Below are 17,859 nucleotides of genomic sequence, written 5' to 3' on the forward strand. Positions count from 1 at the left end.
CTTTCCCGCCTATTTTCCCGTCTACATTACTTCAGTGACGTTTGGTTCACCACTGTATAAATGGAAATTGATCAAATACTCAACTAATTAAGGTTGTATATAATAAATGAGACACAAGAAAACGCAATATCAAATCGATGGACTTTTGCATTCTCAAACAGAGACTGTTCTTACTGTCATTCATTGGGACTGGAACTGTTTGTCCACTATCATTCTCCGTAGCTGCCAGGTTAGCAGTACTGGGCATGTGCACTCACACCCTACGCGTGGACTAATTTGTCCCCATATTTTTACAGTGATTCTAACATAGATTATAAAACTTGATTGCAAATCGTTCTTCTTGTAATGGGAGGCCAAACCAAGGGCAAAAAGAAGAACAAAGCCAAGAGGAAAGATCCGCGCTCTAACGGAGGTATGTGACGTATCTAACGCGTTAGCTAGATCGCTATAAAGGACAACTAGTGTTGTTGTCTATGTGTGATATCTGTAAAATCATGTGTGATAACTACAGTGCCTTCAGAAAGTATTCATACCGCTTGACTTATTCCATATTTTGTTGTCTTACAGCCGGAATTCAAAATTGATTAAATATTTTTTTCCTCTCCCATCTACACACAATACCAAATCAAATGTATTTATAAAGCCCTTTTTATATCAGCAGTGCTTATACAGAAACCCAGCCTAAAACCCCAAACAGCAAACAATGCAGATGTAGAAGAACGGTGGCTAGGAAAAACTCCCTAGAAAGGCAGGAACCTAGGAAGAAACCTATAGAGGAACCAGGCTCTGAGGGGTGGCCTGTCCTTTTCTGGTGGTGCAGGGTGGAGATTATAAGAGTACATAGCCAGTAAGGCCAGATTGTTCTTCAAGATGTTCAAATGTTCATAGATGACCAGCAGGGTCAAATAATAATCACAGTGGTTGTAGAGGGTGCAACAGGTCAGTACCTCAGGAATAAATGTCAGTTGGCTTTTCATAGCCGAGCATTCAGAGGTCGAGACAGCAGGTCTGGGACAAGGTACAGTACCATGTCCGGTGAACAGGTCAGGGTTCCATAGCCAAAGGCAGAACAGTTGAAACTGGAGCAGCAGCACGACCTGGTGGACTGGGGACAACCAGGAGTCATCAGGCCAGGTAGTCCTGAGGCATGGTCCTAGGGCTCAGGTCTTCCGGGAGGGGAGGAAGAGAGAGATAATTAGAGGGAGCATACTTTAATCCACACAGGACACCAGATAAGACAGGAGAATTACATCAGATATAACAGACTGACCCTAGCCCCCGGCCCATAGACTATTGCAGCATAGATACTGGAGGCTGAGACGGGGGGGTCGGGGGACACTGGCCCCTTCAGACGATACCCCCGGACAGGGCCAACCAGGCAGGATATAACCCCACCCACTTTGCCAAAGCACAGCCCCCAAACCACTAGAGAGATCATCAACAGACCACCAACTTACTACCCAGAGATACCCCATAATGACAAAGTGAAAACATGTTTTTAGAAGAAAAATAAAATAATGAAATACAGATATATATAATTTACATAAGTATTCACACACCTGAGTCACCTTTGGTATCGATTACAGCTGTGAGTCTTTCTGGGTAAGTCTCAAAGCGCTTTCCACACCTGGATTGTGCAACATTTGCCCATTATTCTTGAAAAAAATATTCAAGTTCTGTCAAATTGGTTATTGATCTTTGCTAGACAACCATTTGCAGGTCTTGCCATAGATTTAAGTCAAAACTGTAACTCGGCCACTTAGGAACATTCACTGTCTTCTTGGTAAGCAACCCCAGTGTAGATTTGGCCTTGTGTTTTGTGGTTATCCTGCTGAATGGTGATTTCATCACCCAGTGTCTGGTGGAAAGCAGTCTGAAGCAGGTTTTTCTCTAGGACTTTGCCTGTGCTTTGCTCCATTTGGTTTATTTTTTTATTCTCCCCAGTCCTTAACGATTACAAGCATACCCATAACATGATGCAGCCACCACTATGCTTGAAAATATGAAGAGTGGTACTCAGTAATGTGTTTTATTGGATTTGCCCCAAACATAACACTTTCTTTGCCACATTTTTTGCAGTATTACTTTAGTGCCTTGTTGCAAACAGAATGCATGTTTTGGAATATTTGTATTCTGTACAGGCTTTCTTCTTTTCACTCTGTCAATTAGGTTAGTATTGTGGAGTGTTTGTGGGCCTATGTAGCCAAGTTTTATCTATGATCGAATGCTATCCATGTTTTTTGTATGTTCTGTTTATCTGTGAATTAACCAATGCTATTAGGCCACACCCGGCCATGATTACAGACACCTGCGTGTGTCCTTTGACACTATATAAACTAGTGACCCGCAGTGTTTGTCATTATACCCTGATGAAGACAGCTTGTCTGTCGAAACGTTGGTTATTAGGATATTAAATTATTGCATCTGAGCTCCTAGAGTGTGCGGCGTTCCTTTTCTTTTTCAAGTGTTTTACTCCGTTAGCCAGCACCTCGCCTAAATAGGTGTGCGTTTCTTTCGCCTCTATAGTATTGTGGAGTAACTACAATGTTGTTGATCCATCCTCAGTTTTCTCCTATCACAGCCATTCATCTCAGTAAAACCGTTTTAAAGCCACCATTGGCCTCAATGTGAAATCGCTGAGCGGTTTCCTTCCTCTACAGCAACTGAGTTAGGAAGGACACCTGTATATGTGTAGTGACTGGGTGTATTGATACACCATCCAAAGTGTAATGAATAACTTCACAATGCTTAAAGGGATATTCAATGTCTGCTTTTTTTTTTTTAACCTTCTACCAATAGGTGCCCTTCTTTGTGGTTGAATCTGTGTTTTATATTCACTGCTCGACTAAATTACCTTACAGATAATTGTATGTGTGGGGCACAGAGATGAGGTAGTCATTCAAAAATCATGTTAAACATTATTATTGCACACAGAGTGAGTCCATGCAACTTATAATGTGACTTGTTAAGGACATTTTTACTCCTGAACTTTAGGCTCGTCATAACAAAGGGGTTGAAAACTTATTGACTCAAGACTTTTCAGCTTTTCATAAAAAAAAATTTAAAACATAATTCCACTTTGACAAAAAAAAAACTCAATTTAATCAATTTTCTATTCAGGCTGTAACACAACAAAATGTGGAAAAAGTCAAGGGGTGTGAATACTTTCTGAAGGCACTGTGCCTCGCTAGTCTGCTTTGGAAAGAACAAGCTAGCGAGCTAACTTGCTTGCTTGCTAGCTAGCTAGCTAGCTAGCTAGCTACAGTAACAGTAACCAGACTTATATAGGCTATTGTTGACAATAGGGACTGTGTTTCAACAGGCTCTGGAGTGGCAGGTCTGTCACCTCAAGATAGAATGAAGCTGAAGATGCAGGAGAAAGCCAAGAAGAAAACCGCTGAGAAATATACTGTAGAACAACTACTGGAGAAGGTAGGTCACACACAAACACACACCAGACATACTCTCTCTTTCTCCTGTTTCAGATGGAGTCAGGAGTGTGTGGACAGTTTGGAGTTTGCCACACGCTGTACACTAACATCTGTGTTGTGTTTCAGACGGAGGAGTGTATGGACAGTTTGGAGTTTGAGATGGCGGGGAGGTTCTGTCAGCGAGCACTAGAGGTGGAGCCTGACAACCTCCTTACCTTGGACCTGCTAGGACACATCCACTCTGAACTGGGAGACACACAGAGGGCCAAGGAAATATCCTTCAGTGTCTGTGTGTATGGTGTTTGCATGCATCTCTGTGTGCATGTGTGTGTTCCTTAGCCCCAGCTCTAAGTGTTTCTGCGTGCGGTGCAGTTGAGTCCTGATGAGGGTCATAGTAAATACATGTCTCTAGGGCAGATACACACAGGCCAGGAGGCTGTGCAATACTACACCAAAGGAATACAGATACTACTGTGTATGCTGGAGAAACACGCACAAGCGACAGTGAGTACACACACACACACTAATTATGGATTTTGTTGAATGCATGTCTAACACAGAACACTAGGAGGAGCTGTTGCTTCAGTCTGAACACACACATCTACTGACTGTATCACAAACTGACTGTGTCACAAACTGACTGTCATAAACTGGCAGCCAGAGATGCTGAATTCTTCTACCTCAACCATCCCCCTGTCACCCCAGGCAGGCGCAGGAGCAGAGGCAGCAGCCTCCCCGCTCCACGACTCGGGGTCAGAGATCCCGACAGCCAGAGATGTGTGTGTGGCCTACTGTTCTGTGGCAGAGATCTACTTCACTGACCTCTGGTAACACACAAATCAAATCAATTATATATACATTTTTGTTTCCTGAAAGGCCTGTTGTGTATTGAATTCACAGATTTGTGTGTGTGTAGTATGGAGGAGAGTGCAGGAGATCAGTGTCGACAGGCCATAGAGAGAGCGCTGACCTATCACCCTGACAACCCAGAGGCTCTACAGCTGATGGCCAGCTACCTGTTCAGTACAGAGAAGAACCAGGTCAGTACACACACGGTATGACTATAAATCAGAGGCAGTGTACGTCTCCTGCTAAGTTACCACCTTGTTAAAGCATCGATCAGAGTTAATTAATGTGAGAAAATGGAATCATATGCTATTAATCTGCTGAGCTAGGCACACACACACACACGTTAATCAGCTTATGACAGATATTAATGCAGAATTAGTTATGAAGCGGATACATTTGGGCACAGGGATCACATTTGACAAAGAGAGAAGGAGGAAAGATGGGGAGAGGGAGCAAAAGAAAGAGATAAGGGGAGAGAGAGAAATGGTCTATAACTGAACAATCAGAGCCTTTTCCATTTCCATACAATTGTACCATAATCTGCTAGTCCTAGCACTGCAATGAGACAGGCCTCCAATTCTTCAGAAAGCCTTAATCTTTAGGGAGCAACAATAACAGCTAGCTAGGGATTTACTCCTCATTTCAAAGAAGGGACGAGTTTTGGAATACTGCAGCTCTTCTCAAGGTTACTTTTGTAAATATCTCCTCCAGCCAGCAGATGGCACTGTGGCTCTAACCAAATGGTGTTGATTTGACAGTTCAGTGGAGCAGATGTCTGATTTTGTGTGTGTAGGAGGGGAGAGAGTACCTGATGAGGAGTGTGGATGTGTGGCTACCTGCCCTGAAACAGAGTGAAGCTCCACCCAGCAGAGAGGACATAGAGGAGGAACATACACAGGTGAGAGACTAACCCCCCACACACACACAGGTGAGTCAGACAACCCAGAGAATAAAAGTCAGAGGGCCAACTTATCATTCTGTGTGTGCGTGTGTGACTTTGTGTGTGTCTGTGTGAGAGAGACTCAGTGAGTGCATGTGTGTCTAACTGGTGTTGTTCCCTTTCCAGAGTGACATCCCACCGTATGAATCACGCATCACCACGGCCAAACTCCTCGTAGAGGCAGAAGAGTACGAGGTAGGAGTATGTGTGTGTAGGATGAGTTTTCTCTGTGAAAAGGCCAGTGCTCTGTATTCTTTACCCAGAGAGAGAGGTAGATGGAGGGAGGAACGGCGATGAGAGGATGGAGGGCTTTAGAAAAGATCTGGAGGGTTGAGGGAGGGAGAGGGGTAGAAAGGTGTGTGTGTGTCTGACACATTGTTTGTCTTCATCCTCCTGCATGTGTCAGCAAGCCACACACACACACTACAGACTCAGTGCATCTATTGAGGAATCAGACACAATTGAGTAGGAGGAGGAGATGAGGATGATGATTGCTGTGAGCCTGGAAACATTCACCACCGATAACAACAAGATGGAAGCAGCAGATAACTGGAGAACAGGAGATGCAGGACAAGATAACTCAGAGCTAGAATATCTGAGACTATTTTAGTCTTCTATTGTTAATTTTTTTAAATAATTCTGTCTTCAGTTTCCACACAGCAGTGGTAAACCCAGAGGCAAGTCATTAACATCGCAGCTTTCAACTCTAAACAACACCATTCTAACTCATAAATTATCTATTGACCATGACCAGTTCTGTATTGGTTGTTGAAGTCAAGGAGTATTGGAAAGGAGGGATATTGACTGATTATTGATAGTAATCATCAGATTAGCTTCATTGTGTATTGATGACTGTGTAAGCTGTCTTGTTGCTATTTACGACCGTGTCTACAGAACACTTGGTTCTGAGACTAATCAGACTCACTGATCACATCCATTGATTAAGGAGGCAGAGAGAGCGAGGTGTATATGTGTGACAGGAAACACCTCGCTCTCTCTGCCTCCACACACATAGCGAGCGACTCAGGCTAGGAGCAGGATGTGCTTAATGTATAATGAACAACGGCAATTATGGTTTGTGTGAGTTTTTTATGATTTCTCTCTCTCTCCCTCAGACAGCAGTAGATGTGTTGGAGGGTCTACTAGAGGAGGATGACGAGGTGGTGCAGGTGAGTCATGATGATGATGATGATGATGGCAGTTAAAAAATATTTTTTGTTGTTGAAACATCGACATACAAACGATAACATACAGATGCACACAATCATCAACATCACCCCTGCCCAGATCCACCTGCTCACACCCCCATCTCCAGCACCCGCATCACTCTCTGCCACATGACCTCAGACTGCACCATTTAGTTTCTCTCTGTCGCCCAAGCACTTTCAACATTTAGATAATAAAGCATTTGACCTTTCCATTGTGTTAACGATGAAGGATTGGTTGATTTCCAGTTTTAAGTATCGTTTTTTCAAGATGATTGACGAGAAAAGTATCGTCCAACCCATCAGGTATCTCACTGCACCCTCATATGCCATGTCTTGAAATATACAGACAGACGGATTAAAATACATTTACATTGTAATACTTCTGACAGACAACTTTCTAACTCTGCCCATAACATTTGGACTTTACCATTCCCAGAAGGCATGGATTATTGAGTCATTGTTAGTTTTACACTTAAGACATGACTCTGCCGTTGTGAAGTAGAATTTGTGGATTTTGTCTCTTGTGTAATAAATTCTATACATTAGTTTATACTGGATTAAGCGTACATTTTCGTTAACTGTCAATTTGTTAGTTATGTTCCAACATTCCCTCCATCTTGTGTCAATATCAGTTATTTTTAAGTCTTGGTTCCAGTATTTTTTTTCTAAGAGATTGTCAGTTGGATATACTCTCTGTAAGGTTTTGCATATCTTATCTATCATATGAATATCATTTTCTGACTCAAATAGGATTCCCTTAAGATTGCTCTGATGTCCAAAAGATTTTGAATAAAAATGTGTTGATATGAAACTTTTAATTTGCATGTATTTGAAAATATCTACATTGGTCAGTCCAAAATTCCTTTTTAATTCTATCATGGTTTCTTTGCCTTTAGTTTTCCATGTGGACCAATTTATCGGTGAATTCTGAAAAGCTATCCAAGGATTGTTCCATAGGGTTGTGTTTTTAGGGAGTGATACGGTTCTTGTAGAATAGGTTTCATTTTGTTCCATATTGTTATAGTGTTCTTAACTATGAAGTTGTTCATGTTTTTAGCTTTATCCTTTGAAAATAGACACATGAAAATATTCTGGCACAGTTTTCTGTTGGTGAAGCGAGAAGGACACACACCTGCAGCCTCCGTTCACTTCTCTCTGCTTCAGAGCCATATTAGTATTCTTTGCAAGAGGTGTGTGTGTGTGTGTGTGTGTGTGTGTGACGATCTAACTGCAGTGTGCTCATTCTTTCACACCCTCCCTCCTACACACCTCAGCTGACAGATTGAGAGCATTCACTTGGGTTCTGAACCTTTAAACTCATTCAGGAGACACCTGTTCTAAGCAGTCACAAACACACACACAGTTTGAACTCTATGAATATACAGTAGAGTTTTTGTTTTGTCAGCAGTGTTCTCGAGCACCATCAGAATAACCTGTATAACACAACTGGAGATGACGATGACTCCTAGTCTAAACCCTCTATCCACAGCTCAAACTGTATTTGTGCTAACCATTCTTTTTGATGTCACCCAACTCGGTAACTCATGCATTGTTAATGGACCCAAACAGCTGCCAGTAGTCAAGGTGGTGGTACCTAACTCCCTGTACAACATTTTTGGCAAACTTAGAATTCTGACTCTAAGTCTTTATATAGACCTTGTTAAAAACGATTAAAGCTCTCTAGAACCAGATGGTATCTGTGACTGTTGCCTCATCCAAGAGGACTGATTGACACCTACCTACTGTACTGTAGGCTTATCGTTAAGAGAGTGGGTGTTGTGAATTCTGAGAAGTTTTTAATTTGCTGGCTTGTTAATTTGCTGAGACGAGTGGCGTGTGTGCTCGTGAAGAGTGTGTGTGTGTGTGTGTGTCTGTGTGTGTGCTTAGTTTAATACATCCATAGTTTAATACCTCCATAAATACTAGCAAAACAGACCATATTTCATAAACACTTTCAAAGAGACTTATTCTAATGAAGGTTCTTTGAGGAAGCAAAGACGTTCTAATTGAAGTGACACACAGGTCAGTGCCTGTATTCAAAAGTTCGGAAACCGCAATGCTCAACTTAAGTTACAGAGTTGTAGATCAGGTCATGAGAAGGATGCTTCTTATAATTGTATAATCATTCAAAAGGCATAAAGTTATGTTTAGCCTTCAAGCCTCTTGTCTGCAATGAGTGTGTGCGTGCATGCATGTAATGGGTCTACTGATAGAGGTGGAGGTCTCTGTTGTTTTCTGCTGTAAAATGAATAATAAATGAGGGGAATGTTAATGTCCTGCTTCTGCAAGAAGTGTGGGTGGCTGATCCTTGTCTTCAGATGAGACACACACCCTCACACACCCACCCACACGTTTCTGAAGTACAAGTGTGCTGTGTGTTGTAGGTGGAGGGATGGGGGTAAACTGTGTAGGGTGTATTTAATGTGGGTGTGTACAGTATTGGTATGAGGGAGAGAGAATACAACAGGTAGCTGAGAGGAGAGATGGAATGTGTGTAGGTTTTGTCCTTTAGTCTGTAAGTGGTGTGTGTGTGTGTGTGTGTGACAGCGCTGTCAGATTGACGCGTGGAGACGAATGTTTGGGAAGACAAACTGCAGGAGCACAGGCCCAGCTCGTTACCATAGTGGCAGCTCATGAAGATGCCGTGTGCATTTCAATCAGTGCCTCCGGTGCGCGTGCGTGTGTGTCTGTGTTAAGCCTGTTTGTCACAGTTCCAGGTACAGATTTCACGCGGACTAGACATCAGACAGTTAAATGTGTTTCCCCTGTCAAAGCTGAGCTCACTTAATAAAACACATTTCTTTCTCTCTTCTCTCTCTCTCACAGGTGTGGTATCTCTCAGGCTGGGTGTGTTACCTGCAGATGGAGAGAGCGAAGGAGGAGAGAACAAGGGAGGAGAGAGAAGAGAGTGATGAGGAGTGTGAAGCGTTGAAGGAGGCAGCCAGATCTTACCTGACCAAAGCCAAGAAGGTACACACACAAACACACTGACTTGTATTGATGTCAGTCTGTCTGGTCGATATTGTACTGTCAGCTTGTACAGTCAGCAATACACACGTATGATACAGAGCTTCACTGCTGGCAGTGATTCTGAAATGTTAACCCTATCTTAATTGTTTTCTTACCTCAAGAGGAGCTATGTGTCTGTCTTAGAATTGTGTTACAAGCTATACGGAGAGCCCTGTGAAGTATACGATTCATGGAGTGTTTTTGTGTGTGTGGGTGTGGACGTGTTTAACTATACTTGTGGGGACCAGAAGTCCCCACAAGAATAGTAAACAATCAAAAAGGGTTTAGGGTTAAGGTTAGAATTAGTTTTAGGGTTAGAAGCTAGGGTTAGTTTTAGGGTTAGGGTTAAGGTTAGGTTTTGGGGTTAGGGTTAGGGAAATAGGATTTAGATATGGACTGAATTGTGTGTCCCCAGAAGGTTAGTTATACAAGACTGCATGTGTGTTAGTGATGCACAGGTCATCTGTTTATTCACTGTCCACAATTGCTAATAACCCATCCGTAACCACCCAACTATGTGATAAAGTGAAAATCTAACCCGCTAATATAGAAAATGCGCTGTACAGTCAGATGCTGGAACGTTTTTTTTTACGCCTAATTTAGATAGGCCTATGTTTCTGCTTTCCGACATTTTGTTAGGCTATTTGTTACTCATCTTGTCTATAATTAGATACATGCAGCTTCTCTTCTGTCATTATATGTTGTCCTAGAAGACTAAATAAACCCTTGCTCAACGGAAAATATGGATGGATACATCAATAGAATGAATGCTTCAATCCAGTTGACATCGATAAAGTTTTCTATTTCATCTCTACTTCTCTCGCGCAGCAATAACAAAAAAAACGAGAACGATTTTCCATGCAAAATTTACAAATTAAATCAATTTGACCCGTTTTAAGGGAGTTAAAAGCTGTGAAAACGACCCAACATGTTTCTGTTAAGATTTCAGTTAGGCTTGGATGCATGTTTTATGTGTTTGAAATACTATCAGCTTTTTCGATGCTGATAAAGATAGCACCTTTACAGACGGTCCCTAACCGCGCATTCATTCTCACAAGATGCTGAAATAAATAAATCGTATTTCTCCACTGCTCTTTCCGAGTCAAAATGTACATTTGGTGTATAATTTTACTGCAAGAACTGCTTAATTCTGCAGGAGTTAATATTAAGACTATGTGAGAGGTTATAGACCCACAGTTAGTGTCCAGATTTCAGTTACTATTCCATTTAACCCATCTGAACAGTACAGTTCCCATACATTACTTTTCTGGTCCTCCCTTCTCTTTATTTTAAACTCTCCATTTCGCAGCTTTTCTCTTATTGAATTATACTCCGACAGTGTCCTTTTTGCCTCAGCGGACTGACGTTAACTTTTTCTGCCAATTTTCCCAAAAGCATTTGGCAATTGCCGTGTATTTGGCGCCTGCACAGTTAGGCCCTGAAGCTTAGGCTTATTCACTGATGTCAGATACAAATAATGGAAGAATAACCCCAATATAACCTATAGCTATGAATTGCACAAGATTTATACATTTATAAATCCCGCCACCCACCCACCCTTAATACACACAATATTTAATGACCATAAACCCGCCCACCCTGTGGATATAACCACGGGGACTGCGGGTTTGTATCAACCCACACATAACTAGTGTGTGTGTGTGTGTGTGTGTGTGTGTGTGTGTGTGTGTGTGAGTCTTCCCTCGTAACAGACCAGTGTTTGTGAGCGTGGTGTAAATTATTAAAGTGTTCAGTCTCAGAGTTAGTCAGAAACCCTGAACATGTTAATGAGGCCTAGAACCCACTGGCTTGTTTAGACACAAGTCGACTTCTAGCAGACTTACAGTGAGGGAAAAAAGTATTTGATCCCCTGCTGATTTTGTACGTTTGCCCACTGACAAAGACATGATCAGTCTATAATTTTAATGGTAGGTTTATTTGAACAGTGAGAGACAGAATAACAACAACAAAAATCTAGAAAAATGCATGTCAAAAATGTTATAAATTGATTTGCATTTTAATTAGGGAAATAAGTATTTGACCGCTCTGCAAAACTTGACTTAGTACATGGTGGCAAAACCCTTGTTGGCAATCACAGAGGTCAGACGTTTCTTGTAGTTGGCCACCAGGTTTGCACACATCTCAGGAGCGATTTTGTTCCACTCCTCTTTGCAGATCTTCTCCAAGTCATTAAGATTTCGAGCCTGACGTTTGGCAACTCGAACCTTCAGCTCCCTCCACAGATTTTCTATGGGATTAAGGTCTGGAGACTGGCTAGGCCACTCCAGGACCTTAATGGGCTTTTTCTTGAGCCACTCCTTTGTTTTGGGTCATTGTCATGCTGGAATACCCATCCACGACCCATTTTCAATGCCCTGGCTGAGGGAAGGAGGTTCTCAACCAAGATTTGACGGTACATGGCCCCGTCCATCGTCCCTTTGATGCGGTGAAGATGTCCTGTCCCCTTAGCAGAAAAACACCCCCAAAGCATAATGTTTCCACCTCCATGTTTGACGGTGGGGATGGTGTTCTTGGGGACATAGGTAGCATTCCTCCTCCTCCAAACACGGCGAGTTGAGTTGATGCCAAAGAACTCGATTTTGGTCTCATCTGACCACAACACTTTCACCCAGTTCTCCTCTGAACCATTCAGATGTTCATTGGCAAACTTCAGACGGGCCTGTATATGTGCTTTCTTGAGCAGGGGGACCTTGCGGGTGCTGCAGGATTTCAGTCCTTCACGGCGTAGTGTGTTACCAATTGTTTTCTTGGTGACTATGGTCCCAGCTGCCTTGAGATCATTGACAAGATCCTCCCGTGTAGTTCTGGGCTGATTCCTCACCGTTCTCATGATCATTGCAACTCCACGAGGTGAGATCTTGCATGGAGCCCCAGGCCGAGGGAGATTGACAGTTATTTTGTGTTTCTTCCATTTGCGAATAATCGCACCAACTGTTGTCACCTTCTCACCAAGCTGCTTGGCGATGGTCTTGTAGCCCATTCCAGCCTTGTGTAGGTCTACAATCTTGTCCCTGACATCCTTGGAGAGCTCTTTGGTCTTGGCCATGGTGGAGAGTTTGGAATCTGATTGATTGATTGCTTCTGTGGACAGGTGTCTTTTATACAGGTAACGAGCTGAGATTAGGAGCACACTCTTAAAGGGAGTGCTCCTAATCTCAGCTTGTTACCTGTATAAAAGACACCTGGGAGCCAGAAATCTTTCTGATTGAGAGGGGGTCAAATACTTATTTCCCTCATTAAAATGCAAATCAATTTATAACATTTTTGACATGCGTTTTTCTGGATTTTTGTTGTTGTTATTCTGTCTCTCACTGTTCAAATAAACCTACCATTAAAAAATTATAGACTGATCATGTCTTTGTCAGTGGGCAAACGTACAAAATCAGCAGGGGATCAAATACTTTTTTCCCTCACTAATTATGTTAGCACTGTTTGTGTGAGTGTGCATATTTAATTACATTTGTGCATGCGTGTGCCTGTGTATGTGTCTGTGCACATTTTATTATGTTCGTTAGAAATATCTCCATTATTCATTTCCGCTCTGATGAATGTGCTTCGCCACATTACTTCTATAGAGACAGACCCTGTTTCTCTTCTGCTCCCTCTCATGGAAGGTTACAGGGGGGGTTGGATGATGGTTGAAGGATGGTTGGATGATGGTTGACCTTGACATCCCTCCAACCATCTCTCAACTCTCCAATTCTCCTCCATCATTAACCTTAACCTTTCTTCACCCTTCCCTCAACCATACATCAACCACCCTGAGAGGAGAGAAGAGGAGCTGTAAACTCATAGCCCCTTAAAGCCATAAATAGCTGTATGCAGTTTTAATGTTTGTCACAGGACACAGGCATGATTGACACACACACAGGTAGTGGTAGCCGGCTCTTGGCGTAAAATATATATATTTTAAATAAAACATCCTTGGCAAAATATTGCTTTTTGGAAAACCAGTCAATTTGACTGCTAATGCTTATCGGTCTATAGGTTCATTTGCATAATTTAGTGGAATTAAATTGCCGCGTGTGTACTTTTGTTAGTCGTTATGTTTATCACATGCTCACAGCATACAGATACAGAACCTATGAGAGGAAAATCTGTCAGACAGCGTGAGAGCTACTGCTACAGCTTCTCAAACAGCTCATTAGCTGCTGCTGGATTGAAACGTGATTTTATAAGACCAATCAGTGTGTAACAATTCTAAATCACGATTTAAAAAGAGCTAGGCCTACTATTTTTATTTCTCAACTGGTAGGCCTAATTGAAGCGCGCTTCCCATTCGCCATTCAAGTGCATGTAGGCAACGTTAGGCAGGCTTCAGCGCATCACACATCACTTTGCAATGACCTGGAAGCAGTATGCATTTTGAAAACATATTTAATTGTTTGAAACCTGAACAGTTTACTTCATATGATGAGGCACGTCTTCCCTTGCTTCAAAGTAAAATCTGACTGTAGAAACATGGAGGCAATTATTCTAGACTTCTATATGCAATTGAAGCCAGTAGCCTATTTCTCTCATGTTCTATTGGTTTTCAAATTAACTTTCTTTCATTGTCCAGTAGCCAAAGGCACAATCATAGTAATATTAGCAACCCATGGTAGTTGTTGCATCTTTAGATCTCCCCTCTTTCTACATTTCTAATATATATTTTTCATCTCTGTCACATGAAACCACTCGCATGTGCTTTTGACAACAGTGTCTTACCGCTAATTGAATTATGGAACGAACATTCGCGCGTAGCCTTGTGCGCATTGCTTCGCTTATAATGTGAAGAATTAATAGTTTATCAACGTTCTGATCTGTTGCATCAGCCTCATTGCTTATACATTTTTTTATGTAGCCTAGGCCTACTGGTTGTATGAATTTGGGATATATTGTCCCACAACTGTCCTAGAGTCTGTTTGGAATAGGCTATTTCTTTCTCAACAAGCTGACCAATAGAATAGGTAAACTTTTCTACTAGGCGAGTGATTTTGCTGTTCTTTACTCGTCTTGTTTGCTGAGGAAAAATTAATGTGGCAGTTATTCTAACATCTTCAAATTGCGCATCGGAATTCGGTAAGAAGGACGCACACTGTTGCATCCTTGACTTGCATGTTCTGAATAACCATAATCTAAATGTGAGTTCTGTAATTTTGAGCACCGTGGGTGGAAGCCCTAATCAGGTTACGCACCCAATGCGTATAGGTCTGGTAAATTTCTCAAATGTCCGTTAAATTAAAATGCTGCCGGTCAAATGTCCAGTGCCACATTTTCCTAATGGAAACCCTGACACACACTATTAACACTTCACCACTCCTGGAATTCACTCACGCTTTTCAGCCACAGCATTAACATTACATCACACACATACCCTCCAACCCATCCATACCCTAAGGGATCTCCTCTAGCTCATCAAAGAGTAAAACGCTTGACCTCCTGTTGCTCCTTCCCACATACTCATTCACACACACACACACACACACACACACACACACTCTTTTACTCCACACACATAATGCTGCCTCTCTCTGTGATGTTGTTACGATTGATTTGACCTCCTCTGCTGTTAACCATACCCCACCATCCCTCAGCCCTCTACTCCCCTACACTTTACCTCTTACATCATTCCCTACCCTGCTCTCCTCCTCTCCTGAGAGAGTGTGTGTGTTCTAGGTTGGAGTTTGAGCAGTGATCTGTCACACAGACAGGAAGGTCACTTGTGGAGCAGAGAGAGAAGGCGGGGCGGGGGGGGATGGTGAAGGTGAAGAAAGACGGATAAAGAAAGTGTGGGTCAGGAGGAAAAGAGAGAGGGTGAAGGATGGAGGGAGTGGAGACACAGCAGGAGAGAGTCATGGGAAGTTTGAGAGGGGGATTGTGATTTAGAGGGAGGTGAGGAGAAAGTCCTTGATCTCTATTAGATTCACCCAAAGAAGGAAAGAAAGTAAGTCTGTTTCTTTCTATCATTCATTTTGCATCAAGGGCACATCGACTCTTGCTTTCACAATTTCTGCTGTGATTTTTTAATGAGATATGTGCCATTTATTGTATGTACAAATACACTTGGTCAACTGGAACCTCAAGGAAAGAGGTAGGGATCTGGATAGTGAGGGGAGGGGAGAGAAAGAGGAAGGAGGGGAGAGAGGATGAGATAATTTAAGGGATAATTTCCCTCCTCTCTTCACAGGTCAAAATCCTCACCCCCTGTCACAATGGCTTAGGAAAGACGCGTCATTGGGAGTGAATGTGTGTGTGTACACGTGTGTGCCCATTTTTTGTGTGTGTGGCAGTGGCCAGATGTGCCTCAGAGACTCCAGGCTTTGAGGGAAAGCTTCTTGGATTAGACCAGAGAATCTGCTGACCCGTGATACACACACACACACACACACACACACACAGACCAGCCAACCTGTGAAAGAGAAAGACACAAACACACTCTCACACACCACACAGAGCAGCCAACCTGTGAAAGAAGGGAGGAAAACTTGCAGCACTCTAAATGAGAAATGTGTTTAATTGATTGTGTGGCTTTGCTGAGCTCAGCACTCTTCTCTATAATGTATACCACTGTTTATTTAACTAACGGCTATCACAATGAAAAATGATGCTCTCCTGGCAGATGCGTTCCTTTTTCTAAATGAGCATTCCATAAACATCACAGCTTATGTTGAATAAGTACATTTTATCGATATATCATGCTACTCAAGTGATCAGCTCGAAAATGAAGAACATCCACTGTCTCCAAATGAGCTCCTAGGGGGCCAAGCGTCCTCAGTCATGGTCTACTGCCTGGTGACTGTTCCTGAGGCGACACCAACGCGTGCACGTACGCACACACACAAACTATTTTGGCCGGGTTACACTGTCAGTGTGAAGGTGATCTGTTTCTGATGCTGTTTGTACTTTGTGTGTGTGTGTGCGCATGCATGGATGATACAGAATAATGCAGTTCAGCCCAGATTCCCAGACCTGCTTATCTCCCTCACTAGAGGAGAAGTTGTTTGGAGCAAAAGGAATGAATCTGTGTGTGTTGTGATTGCTGTAGTGTGTGTGATGGTGGGTTCCGTTCTGTTATCAGTCCAGTGCTTCCACTCAGGCAGAGAGAGTATTATACGGCGGGAAATCTACTGGTCCCCTCTACAATAGGCTTTTATAATGGTCCCGCTTCACAGCATATTTCACTGAGATAACAACAGCAATACTGTGTATGTGAGAGAGAGCAGAGAAAAATCCTATCCTTGTTCAGCTGAGCCCAATACATCAGGAAAGAGGCATTTGGTAGCAGTTTTCACATTAAGTCCTGGTGGAAACGTGCATGTATGTAACAAACTGTGTGTCTCTCTCTCCAGCTGTACGTGAAGTTGCGCTGTGACGACGGGCCCATACTGGAGCACATGGAGCAGCTCCTGGGGGAACTGGGGGGGGAGACGGAGGGGGAGGAGGGGGAGACAGACCCTGCCCTGGACGAAGACTTTGAGCCCAACAGTGACGATGAGGAAGAGGACGCCATGGAACATTGACCACACCCCTCTCGCTCTACCAGTGATCTAGTGGTAAAACAGTAGGTTGGTAAACGCTGAGAGACGTTTGCGGTGAATAAAGTAACGCTCCCTATGTTTCCAATGCATTCTTCTGCGATCGGTGCGTAAATAAAAAAGGTGCGTCAACGGCGTTTAGACTGCATACCCCTCTCTACTTTTGTAGTGCACTATTAACTCAGACATGAAATAAAGTTTATAAAGATGGAGTTTATAAAGACCTCTTACATATCTCTGTACACCTCACAAACTAGACCAGATGCAACACTTTGTTGGAAAGCAGCATAGTTGCGAGTGTGTCAGTCAATGGGCCCTTGAGAGAGGATGAATGGGCCCTTGAGTTCTCTGAATCTCTCTAGATATTGTCTGAATCGTGTTCTCAGAAGTGCCTTCTGTTCAACCCTGAGTTTCTCAGAATCATATGGCCTCTCTCTCATATTAGTGCTGAATTGTTTTCTGTATTAGAAAGGAGTGATTGACATGTCGACTCAAGCTTTGTTTCTATTGTCCTGGAATGAACCAGATAAAAAAACTCAACTCAACTTGAATGCTGTTTGTTTTTTGTATTTTTCTCTCAATCTGCTAATTTTTTTTATTCATGTTGTAATAAGGAGGTGAACGTGTGCTTCCCTTCATGACCCAGGCTCACTTTAGAAAGAGATTCCAATCTGAATGTGACCTGCTAAAATAAAGAACTAATACAGAACAGATACTGTAGTGTTGTAGAGTTCATGTGAGGAGTGAGCATTGAGAGATAGAGGGGGTAGAGATGGATGAGAGGAGTGATGGATGATGGGAGAGAGGAGAGTGCAGGTTGAGAGGAGAGTGTCGTAGACACACAGGCATGGTCACTAACTATAAATATAATTGTTTTGTCTTTA

At 42.6% G+C, this 17,859-nt stretch overlaps 1 protein-coding gene across 1 annotated transcript; it reads left to right on the forward strand.

Annotated features, from left to right (window-relative positions):
- The first annotated feature begins 70 nt into the window (after positions 1 to 70).
- On the forward strand, positions 71 to 17,520 carry LOC121570079 (probable assembly chaperone of rpl4). The gene is made up of 11 exons (XM_041881554.2): positions 71 to 412; positions 3,323 to 3,432; positions 3,558 to 3,704; positions 3,783 to 3,935; positions 4,137 to 4,258; positions 4,348 to 4,471; positions 5,074 to 5,178; positions 5,347 to 5,415; positions 6,336 to 6,389; positions 9,255 to 9,398; positions 16,790 to 17,520. The coding sequence occupies exons 1-11, from the start codon at positions 346 to 348 to the stop codon at positions 16,958 to 16,960; spliced, it is 1,266 nt and encodes a 421-aa protein (XP_041737488.1). The 5' UTR covers positions 71 to 345; the 3' UTR covers positions 16,961 to 17,520.
- Positions 17,521 to 17,859: the final 339 nt, after the last annotated feature.

The sequence above is a fragment of the Coregonus clupeaformis genome, chromosome 28, assembly GCF_020615455.1.
Source record: "Coregonus clupeaformis isolate EN_2021a chromosome 28, ASM2061545v1, whole genome shotgun sequence".
Classification (NCBI taxonomy): domain Eukaryota; kingdom Metazoa; phylum Chordata; class Actinopteri; order Salmoniformes; family Salmonidae; genus Coregonus; species Coregonus clupeaformis.

What these genes read in the sequence shown, in the direction of transcription:
- LOC121570079 (XM_041881554.2), top strand. Translation starts at nt 346, where the DNA reads ATGGGAGGCCAAACCAAGGGCAAAAAGAAGAACAAAGCCAAGAGGAAA. An exon ending in TAGAACAACTACTGGAGAAG is followed by an intron (nt 3,433 to 3,557) that starts GTAGGTCACACA and finishes GTTGTGTTTCAG; the next exon opens with ACGGAGGAGTGTATGGACAG. An exon ending in TAGAGGCAGAAGAGTACGAG is followed by an intron (nt 5,416 to 6,335) that starts GTAGGAGTATGT and finishes TCTCTCCCTCAG; the next exon opens with ACAGCAGTAGATGTGTTGGA.